Below are 10815 nucleotides of genomic sequence, written 5' to 3'. Positions count from 1 at the left end.
TGGTTTTGCTAATCTTGATTTTTGGAATCTGAGTTTTAGAGTCACTTCCTATGGCTGTTGTGATGCTGCACACCTGTGTGATTTCATAAATTAGTGCCAGCGTCAGCCTCCCATGGCCTTAATTTTTGTTGTAGACCAGCTGGGCTTGTGTCTTCAGCAGTGTCTCTACTGACTTGACTTGTTGCAAGTGTGAATTTGACTTGATGGGTTTTTAATGGCTCATCTTATTAAAGATTGTCTTCATTACATGACAGATTTTAAAATGAATATCCATCTCACTGTTAACCTCTGGGAATGTATGGCTTCTCAGGATTGAGAGGAATCTTTGGCTTACTTGACCGCAGTCTTATATCTTTCTTTGGGGAAAGTGGCTGTGTGGTGCTGCAAATAAACTGGTTTTCCTTCTGACTTTCCAGGCAAGCGGGCTTTCCAAAAACATATGCTTTTGATCGTCATTCCAAGTGAAATGTCATTAGGAAATACTTTTGTAGAATTTGTGTATGGATAATTGCTATATAAAATTGCTGATCTAGCCAAGAGGGAAGGGGGGACAAATCCCCATACTACCACCACATGTTAAAATGAGGCCATCTGGCCATCTGCTGCAATGTCTGAGTTTCCTCCCCTACCATATGTGCATGCATACACAGACAAGCTTGGATGTGCTCTTAGTAGGGTCCCTGGAGGCAGCTCAGCTCTCTTCTCGCCATATGCAAAACTTTATTGACCCAAAGGAGAGGGTTAGATTTCAGGTTTCTTCACACCCACTTCCATGGGGGTTGGGATTGTATTCTTCAAACTTTGCGGTTCTTGTTAACTTATAGAATAGCTGCATTTTGTTAAAGCCTGATGCATTTTAGTCGAATGATACAGGGAGTCTTGCTTTGTTGCTGGTTCTTTTGAGTGTTTCACTTTTCAGTAAAGCATATTTGCATAATATAGTAAATACCAAGTTGTCTCATCTGTCTAGCTATCACTGCATTGTTGTTCTCTGAATTAATTTTCTAGTACAGCCTCCAAGGATGGGATTTGTTTTCTGTGTTTTGCTAATACTTTAAAAGTCTGTTTTCTAAAGGGGAAGCTTAATCACATCCCTGGTGTCTGTGTGTGAACCCATCCCATCACTGCCAACAGGGCAGTGACCCTGGTGACCAGAAGTCCAATTGCAGTTCTCAGAGCTATGAGGTCTCCTATCTTGCTCCTCCTTCTTCAATGAGACTTTGAAATGTTTTTCAAAGGATTTTTGCTATTTTCTGGGTTTATTAATTTTATTTATTACTGATTTCAATCTCTTGCGCAAATATAAAATGCTGCTAGAGGCAAAGCTGTTTGCAAAATAGTCTTAATTTTTACAGGGTTCTTTCCCTGCTTCATTGTCATTTGAATTGAAATTTTAAAAAAGTCTCTCCATTGTGAGTGTATTGGGTTTACTTGGAGTGTAACAGAAGACAGAATCTATTGGAAAGATTTTTTATTTTTTTTTTTTAAAGACTACAGCAAGGCAAAAGCCTGATCGTTAGTCCTAGGAGAGAAGAGGAATACAGTAGAAAAGAATAGCCACTTCCAGCTGTTCATGTGAACTGTTGCTATTTCCCTGAAGTTCAAAAGGCACAATGCTGATACTCGGTGAATTGCATCAGGCTATATACCCGACTCTATTTTTCATTGCAGTTGGGCTGATTTACGCAAAGGAAGGTTATTGAAACAATATTGATAGGAGAACAAATGAGAGAGTCAAGGCACTGGACCCAAAACATGAATAGACCACCATTGATGCTTCTAGGTTCCTTAAAGATTTAACTTTGGGCCTCTACTGGACAGGGAAGCTATTTTGCGTGTTAGTTTTTCTTGCTTTAATGGAAGTGAGAATATATACGCATATGGACCTGTCTGAAATCCAGCGTGGATTTATCATATACTTACCAGTTCAGTAGCCAGTGTTCAAGCATACATTACTGTGAGCTGAGGAAAAGGGAAATGAATATGAACTTTGCTAGCTGAGAAGTTGTTTACTGTTAAAGATGCTGTTGGGGATTCAGAAAACATGGATTCAGTTTCTGATCTATCTGCAATTCCCGCTTCACATGTAGCACATCATTTCAGTGGAGCTAGAGCTGAAGGTGCTTGGGTACAATTGTGGTGGAGTATTTTCACTGAAAGCTTTTTGCTGTGACAACAGTATAGCGTTAGAAGTCCTGTAGTTCTCAGTGGGTTACTAATGTGGTCTGGGCTAAGAGAATCCTCTTTTCCCAGAGGGTATTGGCAGAACATTCAGATTTGGAGAGCTGCTAATATTGTGACAAAAGTACAACTGCCAATTCCCAGGCCATAAAGCAGCATCAGACACTGTGAGGCAGTGATAAAAGAGAGGATGTGGAAAGCTCCACTAGAAAGAGAGGGCTGAAATTTGGCCTTTCCATTCCTGGTAGCATGTGGAATATTTCTTTCTCTACAACTTATAAAATATTGATTCTCCATTTCCCCTCAATTCTAATATCTCATACGACAGTGGAGAACAGCTTTCTAATTCTCTGTCATGCAAAACCAAGAAAAATAATAACCAGGCCTTTTAAATTTCTTGTTCATTTTCTCTAGGTGATCAGGTTTGTCAGCCTGCTTGACTTCTGGAGCCTCAGCCTGGACTCAGTTTCCTAACAGAGCGGTAGTGAGAGCTATTTTGAATGTTTCAGGAATAAGAGCGCTGTTTATATTCCCAGGCTGCTGCTGTTTGTTTTTCTTTTTTCCTAGTAGTATGACATTACTGGCTTATAGTTAGCTTGTATTTGTCTAATTCTCAGGCATTCTCCTGCAGTCTGTGTTGTGTATTTGTGAATTTGCACCTACATTTCTCAAGTGCAGGAATTGTATTTGGGTTCACTGAATTGCATTGTGTTCTTTCGAGGCTCTCTCTCTGTCTCTACAAATTCTAGGCCTGCTCTCCTACATGCTCCTGCTTCTCCTAGTCTAATGTAATGTGCTGATTTTAATAGGTCCATTCTCTCTCAAAGCTCTGAAATCCAGCAACGCTCGGTATTTTCATTAGGTCATAGGCGATTCCACTTGATGCATTCTTTCAAACTAACACTGAGCAATTAGTAAATGCTCTCTTGTATGATGGTTATTATTTTAATATACAGAAGTCCGTGGCTATAATATTATGTAGACATAAAAGGACATCCCTTAAGGAGGGGAATGATTTGTCAGACTGTACTGAGCAATTAGATTGGCTTGATGTGGTTTCTGTTCAGCAAATATGCTGTTACTCACCTTGCTCTGCTAAAAAAATTTCTACTTGAATATTTCTGGGAAGATTGGCCTGTTATTTTCCGGGTTTTCCTTTTTCTCCTTGGTGGTATATTGCCATTTTCATCTTCTGACCTTAGTGATTTTCAGAGGTACCTATAAATGTGTTTGTGAGCGTTTCTGATGCTTCTTGAAATGCCTGAGAGTATTTCAAGGGTAACAGTTTTCACTGCAGCAGTATTGCAGACTCCCCTTCCTGCTCTTGCTCAGCTGGGCTGATCCTGCTGGGCACACACTGACTCGTCCCCCTGAGCAGGAGACACCTGACTGCTCCGATGGCTGCTTATTCATGTGGTCTCTGACAAATGTAAAATCCAAATGTAAGTGGCTGAAGCACAATGTTGCTTAGTCAACGGTTGCTTAGTTGCCTGATTAACAGGAGGCTAAAGGCTGTGGGTAGTCCTAAAGAGATACCAATGCAATAAAAAGCACCAGAGATAAATGGAATACATGTATGTTCTTTACTAAAAGTTTTGTGTAAACATCAGCATACTAAAAATCAAAGCAAAAGAGATGACTACAGACTGTGTTGTTATCACATAGCAAGAAACAGCATGTCCAAACATTTTTCTTTCTGATGTCAACCATGTAATAAATGAAAGGCCTGTGTTAAGCCTGTTTTAGGACTGGTGTTAAAATTATGGGAGAGTTTAGGGTAAAATCTGATAGGAGGATATGAATTTCTTAAGAGGAGCATCAGGAGACACTCTGTCAACTTTGCTGAGATTTATCCAGGATCTTAAATATGATCCAAGCAATGAAAACGTGTTCTTATTGCATCATTACAAGAAATGTCAACAGTGTTCCAGTAGTAGCAGTGGAAGCTGTTAGAGCAGCTTTACAGCTATAACCTTTGAGTATTGTCTGTTTGCGGAGGTATATGGGTTGGATTTATAAGCTTTCTTCCGACAACTTTGTTGAATGTCACCTAGTTAAAAAGATTAATGAGCAGAAAATTCTAAGCCACATTTGCAAGTGATTGTGATATCACGGAATGTAGCATACTCTACTTTGAATTCACAGTTTGGTTTTTTTTTTAAAGATACTTGTTTATAATGAATGACATGGCCTATGCATTTAGTGGTAACTTAGAAAAATGCTACAGTATGCATCTGTGTTTTGGCTGGCTTCCATATCTGCGTGACAAAGAAGCTGGGATTATTCTGATGGAGGGTCCCTCACCGTGAACTCTGTGTAGTGTAATAACTAGATGTCTCGACTTTATAAAGCAGTATACCACAAGAGGGAGTAGACAGCTGTTTTTAAGTAATGCTGCTACACACAATCCAGATTGCAATGCTAAGGATGTGTAACTCTTATCAAATGAAGAAAGACTTTGATTATTTTCTGTAATCTTAGTAATGCATTTCTATCATAAGGTAAAATACAAATCTCTTTTTCATCAGAGGTCTACTTAATTTACTTTTTTAAACCACAGATAGAAAGTTAGTGGAAGGCCATGAATCCCTGTCAGGTTAAAAGCCAAGCAGGTTGAAAGGATGTCCAAAAATACACAGAAACTCTTGTTACAGATACTTAAGAGTAGAGACTTGCCTGGCAGATATGAAGAGACTTCAGGTTTGCCATGTTATAGGTAAGAGAAAGACTCACTTTCAGGGAAAAAAAAAAAAAATCACATTTGCCTTCTATTTATTAGACTTCCCCCTCCACCTCCCCAATAGCAGACTGAAGTAAGCAGGGTCTGGTCCCGGTGCCTTACCCTGTTCTAGGCAGGTCTCCAAGAGCTGCAGGAAGACACAGCTATGAAAGCATGTCCTATTCTGCATAAATAAACCTCTGTGCTTTCTTTTTTATTTTCCTGCCAATAAAACTGACTGGTACATTTCTATGTGGGGTTTTCATTTCTGGCCCCATATCATCTATTAGTTTTGTGCCTCTTATTGCAGGATACTTTGCATACCACAAAACTGTTTACACTAGTACTTTATACAGAGGAATAGATCTGTCTGTAAAATATAGTCTACATTCTGGCAGTGCCTGCTAGCAGTTCTGTAATGCACAATTGTGAAATTTTGTTGTTTTGGGTATAGTACACCAAGAATATTGAAAATCTTGCTGAATTGCAAAAGAATTCTGTTATTTTAGCAAAATACATATTTACTCTCATCTACTTGGCAAAAAATACATACTTACCTTATCTCATCATGTGCATATGACTCAGTAATGGTATAATTTATACAGCAGTAAGAACCATATAATTACTTCCCATCTAAGTATTAATTATAATTGTGTCAATCTTTGGAGTGTTGAATGATGATTACAGTTGAAAATTATTTAGTATTTACAGAAAATCTAAGTGCAATTTTAATAATTTGAATGATACTTCCTTTTAAACAGAGTTATATATTTACTATACTCATTTTTACATAACTTTCAGTGGGGGTAGTAAACTGAAGTCCATTTTATCAGCATAATTTTTTTTTTTTTCAGTGAAAATACCTCTAAGAGGTTTAGTGGAGAAGACCCTCTCCACTAACTGCTAACTAGTACTGGTTGAAGCTGTAGGTTAGTCCTTGTGTGGAGATAGGGTGCTTCTGTACCATGCAAGATTAAACTCTCACCTCTTCAGTTTACCTCTGCTGTTTCTGCTAGTGTGCATCTCCAACTTGTATGCATTTATCATATGAACGTGTGAGAAGTCCAGGTCTATGAACACAGACTAGATTTGTGAGTAGCAAAATTTCAGTGAAAAGGATCATGCCTAATAAAAGAGGTTTCTGCACAAAGTAAGGTTCTCTGTTACTGTGCATGCCAAGTCCAGCATCTATTATTTACATCACACTAATGCAACCACTAGAGGTCAAGGTCCTTTGTGACACTACAGGCTCTTTACTGAAGAAAGAGACCAGTTAGTGCCTGAAAATGCCATCACGATTGGAAACTGGCATGAAGCATCTTCTGGGCTTCCAGACACTGCCCTGCCTTTGGCTAGAGCAAGTCCCCGGGAAGGGCATGCAGCTGCCAGGCCTGCACACAGCTGTAGTACAGCTTCCATAGGTAAAGCCAATTGGTCTTTGGGGATCCACTGCCACCTCTCCATCGCTTGCTGCTGGTTTCTTTTGAGGAAGACTTACAGCAGGCTTTGCAGTGGTCTGGAAAGTCTGGTACTGGCCAGGCTTTCTAAAGGAAAAATGTGACTATCAAAGTATTACTCTTTTTCTTTTACTCCTATATGGTACTGACAGTCATGTTTTGCAGGCAGTGTTCTGTCTCTGTCTACTGAAATATATATTTAGACAAAGAATTATTTAAAAAATGCTTTGTTGCCAAGACACTGAATGAAATGTACTAGTGACACCTACAAAGACAACAAAATGCTCTTCTTTTTCCTTCTGCTCTAAAACATGCAAAGTATCATAAAATCAACAAGTAAGCTTGACTGGATAACATGTATCTACATTAAGAGCCGCTGATTTCAATGTGTTTTGAAACGCTTCAAAAAGGTCAGATGCACTGCTTGTCACTGCTGCTCTTCTATGCTGTGTGATGTCATGGAACACTTTGAAGCACAAAGAGAGAAGTCGGTAAACTTTCAAAATTCACTGTAAAAAAATCCCATTGCATCCCTGTTTAAAGATATAAAATAGGTAAAACTTTCAGAGGTTTTATTCTTCCATTTAAATGTTTTTGTTGGTTTGAGTTCTTTAAAAGAATTGAAGGGGAGAGCCACTTATTCACATGATTTGGTTCAGAAGGCTCTGATAGTCAGTGGAAGAATTTTTCAGTACTTCCATTGGAACAAGTGGGATGGGGATATTCTGTTCACACACCACTGTCTCATACAGGGGAGCAGCCTCCAGTGTGAGAGATGACAAAGAGATGGATGAAATAGGCTGCTCCAAGTCCTGCAGCCTGACTGCATAATTTGCAGCCTGTCCTGTAGTCCCAGATGCTGCTTCCTCTTCCAGGCTAATGTTTATTGATATTTCATTTCTTTCACAAGGGTCCGTAAGAGAATATGGGGGGGGATCGTCTGTGGGAATATATATTTGTGTTGCTCCTGGCCCCACGCATTCATCGTAGCTGAAAAAGAAAGAAATAATTTTTCATTAGATTCCTGTGGAAAAAAAAAAATGGCACAGTACATTATTTTCAGCGTAACAGGGGCAGGTTAAAGTGAGAAGAAAAGGATCGTCTGCTGTTTTGTTCCTCAGCCCACATCCTTGCTTACCCTGCCATGTGAGACACTTGAGAGCATAATACTTAAAAGCACATCTCTGAATACCTAAAGATAATCCCAGAGGTCTCAGTGAAAGTTCAGACCCCATCCTTCTGCATGAAAGTAACATCTGTGGCAGCACTGCTCAGCTGAAGTACCTGGGGATAAGCCCAGCTCCTTACAGCGGTTACACAGGAGCAGGAGTAACTGCTGGCTCACACAGAGCTGTGCACGCTGCACCCGTCGCCATAGGTGTAGCACAGCGGGGGTTCGTTCCTGCTTGTAAGTAGTGAAGTTAGAAAATGGCTGGGGAAAAAAAAAGGAAGTGGTGTCGCTATTTTACAGTTCTGAATAAGGTATAGAGAGCTTTAGATGGAGTCTAGAGTAGAGTATCACATCAAATGCTGTCCTCCTGACTCCCAGGTCTCTGGTGCTCAGCCAGCAGTTACATGCAGTGGGTAGTCTGGGTTGCAGATCTGTGCTGGCAGAGGCTGCAGGATTTCTTGCTGAGGTGCAGAGCTGTGATGAATGATCTTGACAGACTCATGCTGGCCATTCTGAGACTCAGCAGACTCCCTGCCACCTCCTCCTAAAAAGGAGGAATGCCAGACAGACCGATTTGTGGTACTTCTGTGAGGAGCCAGCTCAGGTCTGTCCAGGCATTATAGCTCTGTCTGTGCCACCAGGCCAGGGCAAGCCATCACCTCCTTACTCCACTACTGTGCTCAGTGCTTGCTGTCCCGGTGTGAATGCAGACAAGCCACCCCGGCTTGGAGCTTGGACTGCACAGCCTTGGGAGGCCCACGAGGAGTAAATAATGAGCCTGGATAGACCAGTGTGTCTTTGTGCTTGTGTTTTCTCATGTTCTGTGCTGCAGGAAGGGGATGGGAACTGACAGGAGTGGACATGAGCAGGCTCTGTGCGTGTGTATAGTGCTGCGCAGGCACTGCTCAGCCCTCTGAGCCGAAGGACTCTGCAGAGATTGCATTGTGGCCCAGAACTGGTGAATCTGGTCTGTTATCTGGGTGGTCTGCTGTCTGACTACTGGAGTGTGATCACCTCTTTGTCCACAAACTAAAGCTGATTCCACTTTTGCTATCAAACCAGCCCAGGTCTAGTGGTCTAAGGAAGGTCCCGTTTTCCTGGTTCACTGGCTACAGGCAAAAGAGAGGAAGAGTCGTAACATGATCCTAAATGTTGGACCTGTTTTGTTTGTGGCTGCCTTGTTTAGCAGGATCATTTTAAATCCAATTCTGAAGGAGAGAATGTTTCCTGTAAAAACCTCCACCTCCTCGGTTAGCCCGAAAACCAATTCTGCTGGAGCCAGACAAATTAAGAACCCATTTCCTCAACCACACTAACCACAGAGCTATTAAGATCTGGGATGTTTCCTGAAATTTAGGATATTCAGCATATGTCTTCCCAGTAGACTTCAGGCCATCATTCTGCTCCCTGTAACTGCATTACTGCCAGGCTAAACCCAAGCTAATAAACCTGATTGTAGGTGGCTTGCAGCAGGGCAGCTTGCATTGGTTAGAGCGAGTTCAAATCTACTGCAATCAACCATGGAGGCCCTGCCCTAGAGAAGGACTTGGTTCTACTGCACTCATTCATACCTTTCCCCCAGAGCCCTACTGATGATATTGATGGTATTTTTTCCAGTCCAGGTGATGGAAATGTTTTTTGGGGAAGGGAAAGGTAAGAATGTGAAATCTTAGTACTAGGTTACTAAATAACTCAAATATTCACAGGTGGTTTTATTTTTAGCTCCCTTTTATCTTATTATTATATTCATGAGGAGAATGGTTTTAAATTTGAATTTAGAAAATTTTGATTTCCCCATCAGAAAGAATGGTATATGAAAACATAACTGTGTTCTGAAGATCTTGAGTAGGGATCTTCAGAACGTAAGTACTTCAGAAACAAGTCCTAGCCCATAAGAGGTTGAATTGTTTTGTATAGCATGTGGAAAAGATTTCAGTTCAGCCTCTACTAAGACCACTGAAGCTTTCAAGCATACCTGGTATTCTTTTAAAAGATCTTAGTTCTCAGTCAGAACGAGGACCTGATGTCCCCAACTCATGAACTTCATGAACTCAGTGAGTGTAAAGGAAGAGCCACTTTTTGCAGGATTACTTACTATGAGCTGCATCTTTACCTAATTTACATTTTGCTGACCCAAAGCCCAGTGAATTTATGTAAAATCTTTCCACACATTTTGACTGACTTAATCAGGCTAATGAAGAGCACCTACTGGGTCCTGTTACCATAGTAAAAGAGTTTCAGTTTTGAGAAGCCCACAGTGGTGTGAGTTTCAAGGTGGAAAATTTTCAATCCTTTTGCTGAGACACAAAAGGGAAGAGGCTTCTCTGTCCTGATTCTGGGCCTGGGCCCAATGCAAGGGAAAACTGCCACTGACCTAAAGCAGAAACGGGCACAGTATGAACCCTCTACTTACTGTTGTTCTCTGATCATCTACATTTCTTTCCCTTGGATTTAATTTAATATCTTTCACGGTCCGTAGCTCAGCTCCGTAGAACTAAAATGCTTCTTAGGATAAGCAGTAAAATGATCTGTTGTTAAGGAGACTTTTAAGCATCAAGATAAATGGGTACTGGATTACAGTATACAAGACCTGGCATTTTAGTGTTTTGTTCCAAATATCAATATATTAGTGTTAGGGCACTTTTTCTTCATATATATATAATGGATGAAAAACAATTATTTTTCTCCAAACTCCAATGCAAGTAATATTCCACCCCCCTTTTGGCAATTAAGTTCACGTTTTAAAATTTGTAAGTAAGAGCAGTAAGGAACACATGCTAGATTTTACATTAAATAACTTTTGGCACCTTCACAGCTGCATCTACCATTGTGGCCAAGGAAGCAACTAAAAATTACTCAAATAGCTTTTTTTTTAAAAAAAATAACTTATTGTACTTCATTAGCAAGTTATGATCTTGATATTTAGTTTCCCATATTATCTTCTAAACATGGTATCTTTGCTTGCAATGCTGACATTGCAAGCAGCTATTGCTATGATACTATGATATGTAGTGGAGGCTACAGATAAGGTTCCTATCACTTTCTGTTGAGGATAGAAGAGAGATGAATTAAGGTCATAAAATCAACTTTAACTTTGTATCTTCTTCCCTAGCTCCCAAATGTTTTGTGGGTTTTTTTTTGGTTTTTCTTAGGTTTTGTTTTTCCTTCTGCTGTTTAACAGCCTCGGTAATTTGGTTTTGCTTTGAGTGCTGTTATGGAGGTATTCCTGTAGTATAACTAATGGATATCAGTGCTACAAGCATGAATTTTATTTTGCAGTCTCTCTT

At 40.2% G+C, this 10815-nt stretch overlaps 2 protein-coding genes across 2 annotated transcripts in view; both read right to left on the bottom strand.

Moving 5' to 3' along the window:
- The window catches only part of LOC113484524, a 4401-nt gene extending 3945 nt beyond the window's left edge, over positions 1 to 456 (bottom strand). The window contains exon 1 of the mRNA XM_026856941.1: positions 335 to 456. Within this exon, the coding sequence (XP_026712742.1) occupies positions 335 to 456 (122 nt within the window). The remainder of the gene's footprint in view (positions 1 to 334) is intronic.
- Positions 457 to 4159: 3703 nt separating this feature from the next.
- Positions 4160 to 10815, bottom strand: part of BEAN1 (brain expressed associated with NEDD4 1) — a gene marked incomplete at its 5' end in the record, with an annotated part of 63288 nt that continues 56632 nt past the window's right edge. Inside the window, one exon of the mRNA XM_026856940.1 lies at positions 4160 to 7347. Coding sequence (XP_026712741.1) covers positions 6999 to 7347 — 349 coding nt within the window. The remainder of the gene's footprint in view (positions 7348 to 10815) is intronic.

This window comes from Athene cunicularia (assembly GCF_003259725.1).
Source record: "Athene cunicularia isolate RWA chromosome 11 unlocalized genomic scaffold, athCun1 chr11_part1, whole genome shotgun sequence".
In the NCBI taxonomy this organism is placed as follows: Eukaryota; Metazoa; Chordata; class Aves; order Strigiformes; family Strigidae; genus Athene; species Athene cunicularia.
This window is presented reverse-complemented; position numbering and strand designations above follow the sequence as displayed.